This window comes from Scardinius erythrophthalmus (genome assembly GCF_964197995.2).
Source record: "Scardinius erythrophthalmus genome assembly, chromosome: 20".
In the NCBI taxonomy this organism is placed as follows: Eukaryota; Metazoa; Chordata; class Actinopteri; order Cypriniformes; family Leuciscidae; genus Scardinius; species Scardinius erythrophthalmus.
Genome location: NC_138240.1, coordinates 8,782,870 through 8,801,918, shown reverse-complemented (window position 1 = coordinate 8,801,918; position 19,049 = coordinate 8,782,870). Strand labels below are relative to the sequence as shown.

At 37.0% G+C, this 19,049-nt stretch overlaps 1 protein-coding gene across 1 annotated transcript in view; it reads left to right on the top strand.

The window, feature by feature from the left end:
* agbl4 (AGBL carboxypeptidase 4) overlaps positions 1–19,049 on the top strand; it is a gene marked incomplete at its 5' end in the record, with an annotated part of 352,800 nt that overhangs the window by 302,815 nt on the left and 30,936 nt on the right. Inside the window, 3 exons of the mRNA XM_081349121.1 lie at positions 89–178; positions 3,649–3,763; positions 6,867–6,978. Coding sequence (XP_081205247.1) covers positions 89–178; positions 3,649–3,763; positions 6,867–6,978 — 317 coding nt within the window. The remainder of the gene's footprint in view (positions 1–88; positions 179–3,648; positions 3,764–6,866; positions 6,979–19,049) is intronic.

The following is a 19,049-nucleotide window of genomic DNA, read 5'->3' as shown; positions in this document are numbered from 1 at the left end:
CCAAGACCTCTACCTGCTGAGACTAACCTTTCTACGTACGTGTGTGTGTGTGTGTGTGTGTGTGTGTGTGTGTGTGTGTGTGTTTCAGCCCATCTGAATCAAGAGCGAGAAAAGCGGGTGGTGTTTCTCACAGCCCGCGTTCACCCTGGAGAATCACCTGCTTCCTTCATCTGTCAGGGTAAGACCTTGTCTCGTCTCGACACACACATACACAGCCCGATGATGTCCTGAGATCCTGTAATCTGCTGAGATACAAAACACTGACCAGCGGACGTTTGGCCTCGCTGGGCTTCATCAGAACGCTTTTCCTTTTGTACTTGAAGTTCTTCACGCCGTTGGGCTCCGCTGCAAGTGAAGGTCAACGGACGAGCGGAAACACAGGAGGTCAGGGAGTGTACGGCAGATTAGAGGAAGTGTCAGCTCATCTTCTCTGCATCACTCCTAAATCTGTTTAACCGGCGAAGACCTTACCTGTCATGGAGCACAACACTTGCTGACACAACAGTCTGACAAAATGGCCAGATTTCAAAGGCAATATCATCAATAACATCAATTCTATAGAAAAAGTCTGCCTTCACTTTGCGTTACAATACAGAGACGTGTCTTTCCTGAAAGTGTCCTTGACAAATGATGAGACAAATGCAGTCTTTTCACAGGTGAATTATGTTAGAGGGATCCATAGCTTAATGTCAAATCATTATGGCCTATCTTTGTTGCCCTAGAATGGGGGTCTTCAACAGGGAGTCTGTCTGTTAGAGATACTGTAGATATAAGCCATCAGCCATTTTGAAATAGACATTGCTCAGTTAACAATAGTGTCAGCTTTCACTTTTGTAATTTCTGAAATATGGAAGCAGCATTTCCATAAGCAACCACCAAGAAAATGCTCGGCAACCGCATAACACCCTGGTAAGCGCTCACAACATCATGATGACATTTTCCTCAGGACCTAATCAAATTTTTTTTTTTTAAATGTTAAATGTAGTTTATTCACCAATATTAAATAGTATTGTTTGTAGATGTTGTATATTTTGATATATCTGCATGACTTGTGCCATCTGTCAACCTGCATTATAATCAGCCACTGAAAACAACACAATCCTTCTACCACCTCTGTGTGCATCCAAATCATTTTGAACTGTCTGCTGATGTACTTAGTAGTGGTTCTGTCTCGTCTCAGCCCAAATCTTTATGCTGCTAATTAATTACTGAGTTCGGACTTGTTGTAATTCTGAAGAGGGCTTTTATGCTTAACTGAAGTTTGGTCAATACGAAGCTTCAAAGTCACCTGCCCTGCCACTTTAATAACACACACATGCGGATATGCATGAATAAATATAGGAACTTCAAGCAATTAGATAGCATAGCAGTGTGGCCTGCCTCTGTGCCACATTGACTCAATTAGAGAGCTTGTTATGCCTCCATTAGCACTAATGAGCAGGACAGAGTGGGTGAGGGGTTGAAGAAGATGAGGGAATGAGATGGGGTCTGCCCTCTCTCACATGCACACTCCTGCTCTCTCTTTCTATGTTTCTTGTTTACCTGTCAATTATTCGCTCTCAGTACACTGTAAAAAATGATTTTATGTCAAAGTAAATAAAACAGGAAAAATCATGTATCTATTGCTAAGAATCATTTTGTAAAAATGAAAACTTTAGTATATTAAGTAAATCCTAATTATATACTCATTTTTTACTTGTAAATATTAGACATCCAACAGACAAGTGAAATTGACTTCTGACTCTCTGGCATATTTACATGCATTAATTAAGTACTTGAAGCAAATTAAAAAAAATCAAGTAAAATTTAGTCCTTGAAGAAAGGAATCTGCGCATGCGCGGAAAGAAGAAAACACGCGATGATTGAGGGATTTCCAATCTCCACTCCAACGGCTCTCGACAGGTAAGCAACAGTAAAAAACTGCATTAAATTACGGATTTATAATGATTTCTTGATTAATTCAACGATTGTCTTGTCATCACTTCATTCTATACATTTGAAAAGTTTAGTGTTCTTAAGTTTAGAGATGTGCTCCAGAAAAAAAATCACGGAGACGGAGAGGCAGACCCTGTTTATTTTCTTTCTTTTACAAAAGCACAATGTTTTATTTCGATTGAAAGTGGAAAAAGTAGACATGTAACAGTTTATTTTTTCATATTTCTTAAGTCTGTAATCTTGATAACCAAAAATGACGGAGTATTTTAAGTTTTGCTGCTATGTGGAAAAAAATCGAGCAAAACGCGCGGACGCTTTTGCCGACTCGAGGGTTAATGACGAGGTAGCTTTGTAAGACATTAGCCATATTTTTTTCTCAGTTTTAAACTTTACGTTTTACACGATTTATCAGTAATTACGCCTAAAAACCATGAATATGTCACTTAAATCATGATCTTTTTGTTTAATATTTGTTATTTTGTGTGCAATTTTTTTTTATAGATGACAAATATTGGCCACGAATTAACAATAGGCCTAAGTGAGAAGGTTCTCGTTCCCTCATCGTGCACAATATAATTCATTCCCTCATTCATTTGCTAAATCGTGCATACTATCTATTAAATGGTCCATGCTTTTACTAAATCGTGACCACGATGTAAATGACAATAATTCGTACTTCCAAATTCCTAATTCGTATCCTTGATATCTGCATGCTGTGTGTCACATGTTAGCATTAATGTGTGTAAATGACTATGAGAGTAAGGTCATGCAGGATATTTTTAATGATTTAGTATAAATGAAATGAATAATGTGAATGCAAATTAATTAACTGTTAATTTAAAAGTATTTGCTGTTTACTGATTATTGTTTTTCTCTCTCTCTTTTCTTAATTTCAGGATATTTCTCAAATGCATTCAGCCCTTTGTGCCTCCGTTGCTGTAAACCGGTTGAGAGGGACAAAGAGAGAGACCGAACACACTGAATTGTTATTATTGTCATTATAGGTTTCTGTATATGCTTATTTCTTAATAAATTACTCTTAACTGCACATTGTCACAGTATTATTTCGTCACATTATAAGAGTAACATTTAATTTAATTTAAAATAATTACCAGCACTGCATAAAACAAGTAAAATGTATTTAAAATATCAAGTGGTTTTACTTAATTATATTAATTATATCAGATTTGTGAGTAAAAATTACTCAATATAATTTAACAGGCCAAGTTATATGTACTTATTCACTTTGTGAATTTTACTCGGCTTAGTTAAGTAGATTTACTTAATTTCCATCAATGTGAAATTTACTTGAAAAACATTCGTGCAAAAACTTGCCTTATAAAAATTGAGTAAATTCTACTTATTGTTTTTCTCAGTGTACAGGGCAAATGGAAGGACAAGTGACCGCCACTATCGACATGCCTTTCTCTCCGTCTGTCCTCTGTCTGTCTCTCTTTCTTATTTTGTTGCTCTAATTAGTATGATATTTGCTTCTCAGCTGTATAAATCTCTCTCTTTCATTCTTTGTTGACTGTTTCATTCCATTTGTATTGACTGGAGATGTACGTCTCTGATATCAGCTTCTGATTTTAATGCCTTTTACGGTCCAAATTATTAATTTATTTTGTCTTTCAAACTCAATTTGCACTGGGATGAACTTTTACATGTCAAGCGCAAGGCTTAATTGTGTGTATTTGTGTGTCTTTACTGCAGGTTTTATTGACTTTCTGGTCAGCCAACATCCCACCGCTCAGGTCCTGCGTGATCATGTGATCTTTAAGATCGTCCCCATGCTCAACCCTGATGGCGTGTACCTGGGAAACTACAGGTCAGCTGAAACGAACCAATGCACCCATAATATTATTTATGGGTGACAGTTTCCAGTATCACAAATCTTATGGTTTATACTAGTTATTTAAATATAATATAGATACTTAATATTCGCGCTGCATGTTTCAGAGTAAAGCGCAGCACTGTGTTCATTTTCAGTTTCGATTCATAGTAAATGCTATTCTTCAATTGCTGTGTGTTTGAGTAGCTTATAATTTTGCATTTGGGATTCTTGGGAATGCAACATGTGCCAACCATCTTCCTAGATTCGTAATGCGAATCGTTTATAAATCTGTTATCAACAAAGAGGAGCGTTAAGGTCTCACTGCGTTTTCCCCCCAAAATAAAAGCTCAATGTTTTAACGCTTTAAAGCAAAGAAATTAGGACAACCATAAATGTAAGAATTGTAATTTTACGGTTGTTCTGTAAAATAAACTAATAATAATGATAATAATTAGTATTGTTATTAATAATACTAACAAGAATAATAATAATAACAATTATGTTAATACTTTTATTATATATTGTATTATAATATATTATGATTTTTTCATTTTACAGTACAATAGTATGTACTGATGCTATAGTAAGATATTTCTGTAATAGATATTTTTAAGATATTTTTAATAATAATGATTGCCAGTTCAGGTTTTCCTTTTGTCTTTAGCTTCTTTCTTTTTTCACATTACTATATTATGTCATCATACTCAAAGCCCCTGATCTGCCTGACAGTATTTTATAAGATATTTTACATGAGTAAACATCTACAGATGTGAATTGGAACACAAGTGTGGCCATTCTACACTGGGTCTGCAGTTGGTCATGCACGGCAGGTGTTGTCTCCACTCCTAATGCCATTATTGGCTTTTATATAATGGTGGCGATCGTTCTGAATACAGCCGTGGCCCGCTATGTTTTCCCGTAGGCCTGCAGAAACTGCGTCAGGGACTGCCACCTTGTGACGGCTTTGTGAACTGCAGAGCTGCAGAGGTGGATCAATGGTTCAATGGTGGTGACAGGGCTGACATACGACATACGCCACCACTGACCCTTGAAGGTGCTTTCAGCTGCAACTTTAACCGATGCTGCCTCACAGAGAGCCATTGAGATCCATAATCAGAGATCAGATCTATTTCTCTCTCTCTCTCTTTCTCTCTCTCTCTCTCTTTCTTTCTCTCTCTCTCTCTCTCTCTCTGTGCTGAATCAGTAGTTTTTCAGTTGAGAGAGAGAGAGAGAGAGAGAGAGAGGCTCAAGCAGATGCAGGAGGGGATGTGGGATCAATCCTTGCTGACTGGGGATTAGTGTTGTTCTGAGAGCAGCAGCATTGACTACAGGTTCAGCTCAAAGTCACAGTCACAGAGTCTCAGCTGGACAGCAGCAGGGACTCAGGCATCTGTTCGTCCCCCACATCAGTCCACTGCCTCAGGGAAAGGAAAATAACAAACAGAGACCTGTAGGAAAGATGGCTTGAGATGGCATGTGTCCAATGGTGTGTAAGAAAAAAACACTCAATGTCGCCCAAAACACCAGAGATCTGCCCTTAATGTCTGTAAATGTAGAGCAATGTTGTTGTCTTTATTATGGACCATGATTGCTCTTAAGATACAGGCATTGAAGTGTTTTATATACATGATTATAGGGTAACACTTTATTTCGATAGTCCAGTTTAGACATTCTACTCACTATAAGTAACTTTGCAACTACATGTCAAATAACTCTCATTGGAGTATTAGTAGACTGTCAGTAGACTGTTAGGTTATGGTTAGGTGTTAGGGTTCGGGTTGGGAGAATAAGTTGACTTGTCGTTGCCAAGTTACTTATAGTCAGTTGAATGTCTGTTGGGGAGCAACAAAATAAAGTGTTAGCAAATATTAAGCAGACAGTCTACTAATACTCTAATGACAGTTAGTTGACACGTAGCTGCAAAGTTACTTGTAGTTAGTAGAATGTCTAAAGTGGACTATCGAAATAAAGGGTGACCGATTATAGTATAATAACTTTAATTTTGAATTCTCAAAGTATAGTGTAATTTGAAATAGTTCACCCAAAGACAAAAATTGTCAACAATTATTTAACCTATGTCTGACTTTCTTCTGTCAAACACAAAAGATCTTTTAAATAAATTAAAAAAAGGTCAGTGTCATGTTTTTTCCCCCAGTGTTGTTTTAGACAACATTAACTTTCATTGTATGAACAAATCTAAATTTTTTAAAATTTCATCTTTTGTGTTTCACAGAAGAAAGTCGAGAGACATGAGGGTGAGTAAATAATGACACTATCCCTTTAAAACACTTTTGTTAACCCAGTCATAATCTAGCCACAATGAAAGTGGGTAAACAGCATTTGAAATCTGAATTAAAGTGAGTAATATGCAATTCAAGTGATTAAACCAACCAGAAACACTACTGAACAAAATCTGCTGATTCTGGCATGTTTATGACCGACGCCACAGCCTTTACCTTAGCCTCCACAGCAATTTGGTGTCTTTGACCTATCATTTGCATAAAGTTGATTACTTCACATCTTTTTGGATGATTACTTCTCTCCACTGTCAATCCCACAATCCCCTGTGTGAGCCTGCCGCTCATCTCCCATAGAGAATGAATTGAAAACACTCTCTCTGCTCTGTTCACTCCGCACGAGTGGACTTGTACTGTGTGTGTGTGTGTGTGTGTGTGTGTGTGTGTGTGTGTGTGTGTGTGTGTGTGTGTGTGTGTGTGTGTGTGTGTGTGATTTTCTGCAGTTCTGACTGCAGAATCTGTGTGGATTTCACTTCGAGCTTGACTGTGATGATGTTGAAACTCAATAACTTTTTACCACTTCAAGTAAATAACATGAAAACTTGAAGTTTCACTTGATTAGTTTTTACTTCTGTTTCACTGCACTGGGTAGCCCCACCCACATTGAATCCTATTGGTCCAAAGTCCCTCTCTCCATGGCTGTATAGTGTATATTCAACATCAAAGCATATTCGCTGTGATATTGTCGCTTTGTACAGTATTTTGCTCTTAATGAGGTCTCACAAAGAAGATAACGGATGTTGGTGTTTTGTCATTTGTTTTATTTAGTTGAACTGTTGATTTGTTTGTTTCTATTTTAGGTGTTCCCTAATGGGCTTTGATCTGAACCGTCATTGGCAGGACCCTTCCCCTTGGGCCCACCCCACTCTACATGCCGTCAAACAACTTATTGTCCAAATGAACCAGGACCCAGTGAGTATTCAATATACTAAAGCAGCAAAACCCCAAATGCAACCTACAGTCTATCAACACGAGGACAATAGAAGAAAGTGATGACTTATAGTGATATTCTGCTGTCTTGTCTTTCCTTTAGTAAAACGCATTCTGAATCCATTCTGACATCTTTTGAAAATGGCGTTTTATATGAATGAAAGAAAAGAAAAAAAATCCAAAATAAATTTTTGTGCAAGTACATAACCAGTGTTCAAAACTATCTGCTTGCCTTAGCTCGATTCAAAACGGTAAGCTTGTAATAATGTTTTTAATTCCATTGGATAAATGTTTTTTTTTTTTTTCATTCTTTATTAACTCTTTCCCCGCCATTGATGGCTTTCCGTGTTTTCACTGTTATACGGTAGCGGGCGCTATGACGCATCTTCTGAAAGTGTACTGAATCTCCTAAACAGAAGATGTGAAGAAGAAGCAGAAACAAGCGATAGTGTATAGATGCATTATGTAAAATTAACGTGATCATCAACATATTAAACAGCATATAAATCAAAACTGCCTCGACCCAGGATGAGCTATGGGACTGTCCAAGCTTTGGGGTTGTTGATGGACTCGATTTACTCCATCTATGTTTTGGTCATCATTCTGAATGCGATCTGGGTGTAGTCTTTGACAAAAATTAAGCATAGCGTCAGTTCTGGCAGGTCACGTTAGTCAAGCTCGCATCAGCTGACTCTCAGCTGATACACGTCCACCTATAGGAATACGACGCCCATCACTGTATACATATATAAGCTCCTTCAGTATTATCAACAGCTATTGTGTTTCTCAGGTGCTAATTACCCTCCTCCATCCCCAGCTCCTCCTCTCGTGCAGTCAGTATGGCATTCTGATTCCCCTTGAATCAGAATAAATTCTTGAATTATGTTGTACTTTAAAATCTTGAATTAATGATACCTGCAATGCATTCATGCTGGTTCTGTTCTGTTTACTGTTTATTGCTGCTCTCCCTGCTCTTATCCATGCTAGGCTGCATGGATGCGCAGGGAGTTCTTACCCAGAACGGAACCATACCGCCAATCCAAACTGTATGCTAATTGTCAATCGTATCTGACAATAGTGGTCCTGACAGAAATGCGTTTTTCTCAGCTTTTTGATAAAAAATTAACTTTTTTTATGAAGTGTTGTTAAAAATGAAGCTAGAATAAAACGTTTGTTGTTTGTTTGCCTAAAAGCAGAAGCTATGTTCTCTCTTTTGATATATTGCATGGTCAGATATTCATACAAAATATTCTGGGGGCCATAAAAATTTTTGTGAAAATGATCAAAAGTGCTGGCGGTGGCGAGCAACTTAAAAAAAGAAAAAATACACTGGCGGGGAAAGAGTTAAAAAATAATATTGTTTTCAAACTGTAATTCCATCTGCCATGATTGGTTGATTGATAGATAGTCCTGCCCCAAAACTGACAAATTAATATTTCATAGCATCAATAAATTGCTATGTTTTATATGCTGGGGGGAAACAACCTTCACATGGCTCACTTATAGTTCTCTGTATGTTAAAATAGGTTAGTAGAAAGTATTTTAACATTGAGATTTCTGCACAAAGTCACACATTTACACTCTGTCTTTGAAAGGTTATGCATAGTATGTATAACAACCTTGCTCAGCATATAGGAACCAATGTACGATTCAAAGCAGCTACAACTCAGCATTTTTCTCAATGAGTGTGTCTTTGTGAGTGTTTGCACTCCCTCTGCCCAGGTGTGTCTCCCGCACACACTCTCGCTCGTCTTGTCTTTTGTTTGAGAAAGCGCCTCCGCAACTTCCTTTATGTTCATTATAGCAGAAGAGTGAGGTTGTTGGATTAGTGAAGGTCAGATGCTGTCCTGGGAATCGTCTGCCCTTTCCTGCTCTTTCACATCCTGATAAGACCGGCAGGCACACTCCGGAGCGGAGGGCAGCGCCACGCGGCTTAACCTTTCCCCCAGGCCTGACACACTGATCAATGTGTTGCTTCACGGCAGAGTGATCTGCTCATGTCCCTCACATCCCGACAACCACACACACATATGCTTCATTACGTTGTGAAGTTAGATGTGAGGATCGTTGCATAGTAACATAGACTTAGACTTTCCACGGATCCTAAATGGATCCAAACAAGCAGATTTGTAACTTTTACTCGATCACTCAGTTTGTTTGAGCACACTGACCAAGCCTGACACAACAACATTGGTTTAATCGACCAATAGCAGACATGGAAAGTGTTTGGGGAAATCTGTCTGAAAATGGATTGTGTGTGTGTGTGTGTGTGTGTGTGTGTGTGTGTGTGTGTGTGTGTGTGTGTGTGTGTGTGTGTGTGTGTGTGTGTGTGTGTGTGTGTGTGTGTGTGTGTGTGTGTGTGTGTGTGTGTGTGTGTGTGTGTGTGTGTGTGTGTGTGTGTGTGTGTGTGTGTGTGTGTGTGTGTGTGTGTGTGTGTGTGTGTGTGTATTATATGCACATTGATCATTTCCTAGAAATTTTCATTCAGATTCAAATTCCAATCCAACCCAAGAAAAGAAAAGAAAAGTAAAGAAAAGAGAATAAAAGATGCGGTTAGTTTCGACAGATGTGTAAGATGCTGGTTTTATGAGGAGAGAGTGCACGGGAGAGGGACTCTGGGGAGAGGTAAACATTTCATAGCTCTCTCCGGATCCCACACTTTGGTCCTTGTTTCATTCCCTTCTGTCCTTTTAAAGAGATTTAGTGGGGTTTGGGAAATCATAGTCCCTTTCTCTTTTTTTCTGTAGTAGTTGCTAATAGCAAGCTCACAATAAGTTTGAGTAGGTGCCAGTTTAAGCACATTAAGCCAGAAGTTCACCTATCACTTAGAGGGGTCACCAAGGGAACATATCCAGGAAAATGTTATTTCCCTTGTATTTAATTAGTCATCAAGCTGATGCTTTTATCCAAAGCGACTTCCAGTGCACTTATTACAGAAACAATCCACCTGGAGTTTAGTTGCTCAAGGCAGTGTTCCACAAATCCTGACAGCCCTCTGTGAACCACGACTAGTGACGTCACAAGCACTGATGTTATTTTGTGCTAAAGTAATGCTTTTGCCCTGCCTTTCTTGTCTTTATTGAATGGCACATGTTCTTGTTATCTTATCACATTTCATTTAGACTGCAAACTCATGGAAAATATGATTTCTTTTGCCATGGTGCTGTAGATTTAGCTGTGAAAGTGTAGATTCAGCACCGCTGAAAAGCTGAGTTCAAATCTACAACTTTTGGTTTCCATTTCAGATAATCACTACACAACACCAGCCCTTATATTAATGTGCAACTACCTTGTATGATGTGATCTAACAGCTATATAATGACCCTTTCTTTTAAGATAACACAGAATATAAGCATTAGCGTATCTAAGCAATGCCAGTCAAGTCAAATCACCTTTATTTATATAGTGCAAACAGTGATAACAGGGAAATAATTCAAGGATGCAAACAGTTCATTTCGGCTGAACAGCAGCTCTAAAAGAGAATAGGGAAACACTTTAGAATACTGTTCCGTCATTTATGTATAACTTCACAGGAACAAATGAGTAATGTGGTATTAACATAGTAACTGCTATTAACTAACAAGAAACTCTGATTAATTAATTAGTAATAACGCTCAGTTGAATGAGGTAGTTCACTTTTATCTAATAAAAAAAAAGTCATACCTCCCAGAGGGCTATTAAAGGAGTAGTTCACTTTAGAATGAAAATTTCCTGATAATTTACTCACCCCCCATGTCATCCAAGATGTTCATGTCTTTCTTTCTTCAGTCGAAAAGAAATTAATGTTTTTGAGGAAAACATTCCAGGATTTTTAATTTTTTTTAAAGATCGTTTTGCTAGATAAGACCCTTATTCCTCGGCTGGGATCGTGTAGAGCCCTTTGAAGCTGCATTGAAACTGCAATTTGGACCTTCAATCCGTTGGTTCCCGTTGAAGTCCACTATATGGAGAAAAATCCTGGAAGGTTTTCCTCAAAAATTTTAATTTCTTTTCAACTGAAGAAAGAAAGATGACGTGGTAAGTAAATTATCAGGAAATTTTAATTCTGAAGTGAACTAATCATTTAAGAACTATACAGGTTCATAATTAATTTGAATAATGTATGATTAATTCTAAAGTAAAGATTTTGGTAGCCCACTATTAATGACTCAAGTAATACTATCCTTCTAAAGGAATGACTCATTATTTTGACCAGTATTCTAAAGTGAACAGCTTTATTACTCCATATAGTAATGACATAAGTCATTGTAAGCTTTGACTTTTGAAGGTTTTGGATAGTAACTTCTGATGGATTTGGTGATACTTGAGTAATTGCTAGTGGATTGCCATGATATTCACTTCACTTTAGAATACTGTTCCAAATAATTAGTAATTCCTTTAGAAGGATGTAGCAACACTTGAGTCAAAAGTAGTGGGTTCCCATGATCTTCACTTTAGAATACTGATCCAAATGGTCAGTAAGTCCTTTAGAAGGACTTTGACTCATTACTATCCAAAAGCTTACAGTGTATCCAGTCATTACTAGAGAGTTATCATGCTTTTCACTTTAGAATACGGTTCCAAATAATTAGTAGTTCCTTCTGAACGATTTGGTTATACTTGAGTCATCACTAGTAGGTGACCTTTACTTGGTTATGAACCTGTATATAGTAGTTCTTACTAGTCCTCTGATCATTTCTATTTAAGATGAGTTTGATTGGTTTTGTATCCATCTTAGGCTTGCACCCCATTAAGTGATAATCTTGGGAAATCAAGAGAAATATCAACTCTAAGAATGAGAAGTATGCTGTTGTGAGATGTGCCTGCTAATGTCTGTGAGGCAGTTTGGATTCTGATGTAGTTTTGGATTACTTTTGCGGCTGTTGTCGTTGTTGTTTTTGTTGTTCACAATATGGTGTGGAGAGTTTTTGACTGATAAATGCTTCCCAGTATGCACAACCGAGGAGGAGAGATCAGGATGGGGAAATGCTCCTCTCCCCAACGCCACACTGAGCATCTCACAGCTATACTGACAAAAACATACAAATGCAAACAAGCACACTCACACATACGCAAACACAGACTCATACAAATATTCATGCCATGCGAGATCTCAAGCCAGACTGGCAGTGGCTGGCATTGGCTCTATGGTTAATCACATTAGACACAGCACAGATCAAAGCTATGGGATGCCAATCTCTGTGCCAGCCCAGTGACGGGGGCAATGCCCACTGGCACATTCCACCAATATGGTACACTTTGGTTCCCCATTACTTTTTTTTAAAACTCAAAGTCATAACTTTCTTGTTTTTGTGTTGGATAAGTTACTCTAAAAAAGTTACTAGCTACTAATTATGTTCAATGGAGTAATTAGATTTCTGTACTAATTACTGTCTCTAAAAAGTATTGCATTACTTATTACTAATTACTTTCTTAATCCCATATCAACCTCGACCAGTTGAACAATACAAGGATAGACATGAAACTGCTCTTTTAAAGGGGTCATGACATGAGAAATCCAATTTCCTTTTGATCTTTGACGTACAAGAGGTCTTTGCACCATTAAAACATCCTGCAAGTTTTATCGCTTAAAGAGTCCTCATTATAAACAAAGCATTTATTCATTCAAGCACAAAAAAAACAGCTCGTTTTGAATATTGGGGTACATGTGATGTCACACGGGCATATGCACTTGCACATGCCTGCCTCCAGAGCAAGACATCGACGAATAGTTGTACATCATCGCACCACAGGCCCCGCCCACTGGCATTTGACTACTTGACTACACCGGATTCAAGGATCACGTCAAAAGCAAACAGAACCCATTATAATCACTGACACTGTCAACACTGCAGTATACAGATACCTGTTGACTTTACTCTACGTGCTTGAGTCTTGACAGGAGGACAAATGGAAGAGTAAATAGAAGCATAAAGGAATGTCCGCTTTGACGCGTCCCGTTTAAACAGCTCGTTTGCATCTCTGTACAGATTTCAGAAGGATATCAGCATCAGTAACAAATGTATATGGTTGATTTTTAATGCTGTCCTGGATCTCTTCTGAGTATTATGTGTTTGTTCAGAGAATTTAACCAAAGATTGTTTTGTAAATGAGGCACAGTGCAATGGAGAGTTTGCAAAGAAACATTTGTTGACAGATGAAGCAGTCAGCAGTATTGGATCTGACAGCAGCCTCTTCACAAATCGTAAGTAAATGACAGTTTTATATAGATAATGTAATTCAAAACACTTGCAATAGAGAGTGGCATTGATACTGTTTCTTATTCAATGACGTTAGCCAATCATAACTGGTCTTTTACTGACAAGCCTTAAAGGAGCCACCCCTTAAAAATGGATCATAATAAAAAAAATGTGTCATGACCCATTTAATTCTATCAAGTAAATAACATAAAATGTTATAAATTATTCTTGAACTGACCAAAGTATTTCAAGGGAGAGTATATACATTTTAATATTAGACGTTAAATCTCGTGTTAAATCCACTATTGTTTTATATAGAATTGTTATAGATTTATTTATATAAATCTGTAAACATAGGGCACAATGTACTATATTTATTTAACGGAATTTTCCATAACTATTTTTTACAGGTGTTTTACCTGTATTTAGAATTTTGCACTTCATTGCGTTGTGTTTTAGGGTTAACGGATATGTCCATAAAATTACTGGATAATGTCTGGGTTACATGACTTTTTCTGTTATTTTACGGGTTTAATTTTTACAGTGCAGAATTAACTGTAATTAAATCCCTTACATTACTTTTCAATGGAAAAGTAATTAAATTACAGCAATGAATTGCTATTAATGCATTACACCAAACACTGGAGATAACTATTAGATATGTTTGATATAAAGTAACTTAAACATGCCAGATGTCTGACCCTTAAAAGTAAATGAAGTAAATTTTATTTTATTTTAAATTTAATGCTCATTTATCTTTATGATTTCTGTTTTCCTTGTTTTTTTATTTTATTATTTAATGTGTGAATAAAATAGAAATCACACAAATCAAGGGTTTTAACCCTTAAATGCATGAATGTTTCGCCAGTTATTATTACATACTGATCTATTGAACATGGATGGATCTCTAACTGCTGAAATAGTATAAAGCTCTCCTGATTTTTTTTTTTTATTAACAATTACAAAAAAGTAGAATAAAAAAATTGTTGTTGCCTTTTGGTACTTGGAAGGGTTCAGTTTGAGCAGATGCTTTTTACCATCATCACTGTCATTGTCAGAGCTTATTTCCCCTTTACTGTACATTCAGCATCTGACTCATATTCACAAGACTATTGTTTTCAAAATTAACATTTTTATCACTAACAGCTTCTTCACCAGATCCACCATCTAGTGACAGTGGCACTAATTTAATTGTGTGCATATGTCTAACTTTATTAAATAAATCAGGAGGAGGGTAGTGAATGACATCCTGGTCGATAAAGACCAGGTTATGCGTTTAAGTGTTAACTGTTATAACAGTAATACTTTTGTTTCGGAGGCTTCCTACAACAGGTTTACATGCATCAAAGGTCAAAAAACAGTTCATTTTCTCATAATATACATTGCACATCACCACATTTTTCAATGATTCTCAAACGACTCGACGGATTGATCAGTCTCTCTGAATCCCTCCTTTCCGTGAAATTGCTCTGCTCTGATTGGCCAGATGGTCAAGTCTTTTGTGATTGGTCTACCGCTTACAGCGTATTTCGGAAGCTAAACGCCCATTACCATAACTGAACTCCATCAACAAACCGATGTGTATATTGCTAATTTATTGTGGTGCACATGGGGGAACTGTATCAATAACAGTGCATACGTTAGCCAAGCACTAACTTAAATGACTGATGTAACATGTCTGTAAAACAAATTTGAGAAGCAGTCGTCAGTAAAAGTTGTTCGCTGAACATAGGCGGGCATTATGCAAATTAATTTTCTAGTGACATAGAACCGTCACGCAGTGGGATTCGAAAATACAGTCGACTCGTTAAGGCGGTTCCGAGTCGATTCTTTCTTTTAGGAGACAATAGCTTTATTTATTGTGCACTTTCGACTTTACAACTTTGCAGAAAGTTTACATTCACAAACAGCTATATCACTCACTGCATGAAAGGGAATATTCGAAAAACCATAATAGGGGCACTTTAAAGGTTGAAAAAGAAATAATGCATCATACACTCACATATACAACTGCACACACACACACACACACAGTAGCACTGATACTAATTAGGCTGTTTAACAGCAGGCAGAGTTCAACGCCAAGCCAACACACAAGCTCCCTGATCCCAGTATGCTAACACAGACCATGCCAAGATAATGCATGCTAATCTACAACACTCACCATTTAATTGCACAAACCTCTTTTGGTTAACATACTATATTTCATTGCAGTAGGCTTACACATACTGAGCCAAATATGTTTTAACCTGTGCTGGCAGAGAGTGCACTTTTAGACTATTTTATTGCCCTGCTCAAATAAAACCAGTTACTAATATGAAGTTTTTTGCATCTCTACTGGAAATTGACAACGACTTTGTATTTGCATCGAGGATACAGCTACTTTTGTCCTAATTAATCAGTTTATTAATGCTAAGTGTTTTCATAACCTTTTTTTCAGTGGTAATGAAAAACCTTCAGGTTTATTTGTTGTTGTTTGTTTTTTGTGTGAGAAACAAGCTCATATTTAGGTACATTTTGAACACCTCATTGATCCGACTTTGTGTTCAATCCATCTCTTTGAGCACTAAAGTTACCTGAGTGGGTTTAAAAAACCGAAACAATTCGCCAAATTACACTCTCCAGTGAGCACAGGTCATGTGAGAAAATGGCTCAGAGTTAGTGATGCAAGTGTATATAATCTGTCCATGAGCACCAAGTATTTGTTTAGGAAAAATGAAAGAGAAAGAGAAGGGGAAAGAATAAGGAAACAAATGGACCTATCTCCCGCGTAAAACGCTGCTTTTCCAGCCCATTTATCATGGAGAGAGAGAGATTCTTTTTGATTGGCTGATTACCTCGATCATTCATCATGGCCCAGATATCCCCACCAATCTGACAACAGCATTTTGGATAATTTGTTAAAGATGACAAAAGGGCCGGTATTGCCATGGTTCATTTCTGACCTTTTTAATATTAGAAATTAATTTTCCGTCTGAAACAAATGTATTAGATCCTGTCAGGCTGGCCAGATGAATATTGCACCTTGAACCCCCCCCCCCCTTCCCTGTGTAGCTGCTGCTCCTTTTCTTCCCTCTCTCTCTCTCTCCCTCTCTCTCCCTCTCTCTCTCTCTCTCTCTCTCTCTCTCTCTCTCGTTTGTATGAGCCGTTGTGTGCGGTTCTGATAGTGGCAGAAAGCAGTCTTGCGAGAGAACGAGAGAGAAAGAAAGACAGATAAAGAAAGAGTTGAGACGTCCTCTGGTGTCAGACGCACCTTTCTAAGCTATCGCCGAGATTTACGGGCAATTTACGTCCATCATCACTTCCTGTCCTCCGTCCTTCCATCATCTCACATTCAGTGAATCTCTGAAATATCTGGACATGTCTCTTTCTTTCCCTGTCTCTCTCATGTTTTTAAGGGTACAAGGGACAAATCAGATGAGCTTCTGGTGTTCTGGTTGGAGATGGTTGGTTTGGACTGAAATGATGATTGTGATGATTTTATTAAGCTTTTTATTTGACTATTGCGTTTCCTAAAACCTTGCTAGTTCCACAGTCACTTCCTCATATAAATAAAATTGATTATATGTGAGTATTATCAGTATTTCCTTTCCATGCTGAATCAATTTGGCATTAAGGGCTGTTTAGTCAAAATGATGGTCCCTCTGGTTGGAAAAATCACCATTTTAGCAATGAATTAAGTTCAAAAGAACAGAATTTATTTTTGTAACAATGTAAAAATCTTTGTCACTTTTGATCAATTGAATGTGTCCTTGCTAAATAACTGTAATAATCTCTTTTTAAAAAATATTACTGTCTCTAAACTTTTGAACAGTAGTATATGAATGTCATCACAACATTGGAAAAAAAAAACAAAATATTTATTATGTTAGCTATTTTACCCAGCTAAAATTTTAAGTCACTTCTGTATTGAGCTGAAGAGCTGTGTACCTATAATGAAGAAAGGAACGAGGATGGAAACTGTTGCGCTATATGGAACGCTGCCATTTTCCACCCTGGCAAACATCTGAAAAGCAAGATATAATCTGAACTCTGTCTGATGAGCTGTCTTTTCAAAGATCATGCGCACAGACGCCTTCCATCTTTTCTTTTCTGCTTTCGCTTTGCATGTAATTGTGTGTTTTGACCTCAATCAGAATATTTTCCACATCACAACTGTATTTCAAGTCTTGCATTATCAAAAACCGCTCCGACTCTTTCTTTTCCCCTCATCTGTGGAGGATGGACAAATTTCTGAGCGAGCAGAATCTGTTGCATCCTCTCTTCATAGGTATTGCTGATGCTAAGTGCTTTGTGGTTAAATGCATCAGCTTCTAATCCTGCTTAAATCAGCACCATTTCTTAATTCATACAGATAAGCAGAGCATTTATGGGCCTTAACAGCCCAGACTAATTACTATTCCTTAGATAAGTGCTCGTCCGACTAAATTCTTTTGACCTTCCATTTCTACTCAAAGGAGCAGATAGACGTTTGCCTCATATCCTCACATTCAGCTTTACAAAAAGTGTGATGGGCATTAACTTCCTTTTTTTTTTTTTTACATATGCTTGAATATTCAACACGTCAACACTCAAATTATGCTCTATTTTCATATTCCTAATTTCTTAATTGCCCATAATTGCTTAATTACAAATTCAAATGAACAAATCTGGAGGTCAGAGATGCATGCTAATTGAACAATCAATCAGCGTTAAACTAGCGGAGTATTGTCCACCTTTGATTGACAGCACATTAGGACTGTGTGATTGGCTGTCTGTTTGTTGACATTGAGGGCTGTAGATGGGAACTGTACTTTTCTGTCATGGACGTCCTTGATATTGCATAAGGAAAATCAAGTTGGCATTTCAGGACAGATATCATTTTCACCTTGAAAGATGATATTTTAATACTACAGGAACTGTTGGGTCATTTCCTACTATGCTGTACATTTTTCATATATTTAATCACGCGTAGTTTTAGACAAATGATGACGAAGAAAATTAGGTTAAAAGTCTTCAATAACAAATTCAGAAGGTAATCTAACAAATCCAGATGAAGAAATACAACTGATGCATTAACAAAGGGTGAAAATACTAACGTGTCTAAGACTTTTGCACTGTACTGTATTGTATACAGTACTGTACAGTACTGTGTGTGCATATATATATATATATATATATATATATATATATCTGTGTGTGTGTGTGTGTGTGTGTGTGTGTGTGTGTGTATATATACACACACACACACACACACACACACATATATATATATATATATATATATATAATGTCGCCATTTTGTTGTATGTCATTTGTTGGTGTGAGTTATTTAGTATTATTACATGGCTTGGCTGAATTCCAATGTAGAATGCGGTCTGTTATTTCTTTATAACAGACCGCTGCGAAGTATAACAGACCGTTGCCATGAAAAACAGCGCGTTGCTATGGACGCGGAATGGACTATTTTCTTTGGCGGAAGCAATACAATCGTTTTTAAATCAATAAACTCCTTTTTGAATAAATAATTTGTGTCAAATTATTTATTTATTTTGTAGGTAGCCATGTAATAAGCGGGATAATGTATAGTGAGCCGGTTGTTATAGTGAATAACTATACATTATCCCTTACTTATTTATATACTATTAAAAGTAATTATTATTGTTTTGAATGTCCTTTTATTTTTATATTTTAAGTTTACATTTTAATTTTTAGTTTTCAGTTTTTGTGATTGTGTTACGTGCTTTTGACATTTTATTAGTATTTTGTTTTGTTTTTTAATTATTTCTGTAATTAAAAAAATCATACTTTTCAGAAAATTTTACAAACAAAATCCTGTTCCTTAATGACACCATCCTGCAGGAAGTGACACCATAACAAAGTATCAGCAATTTG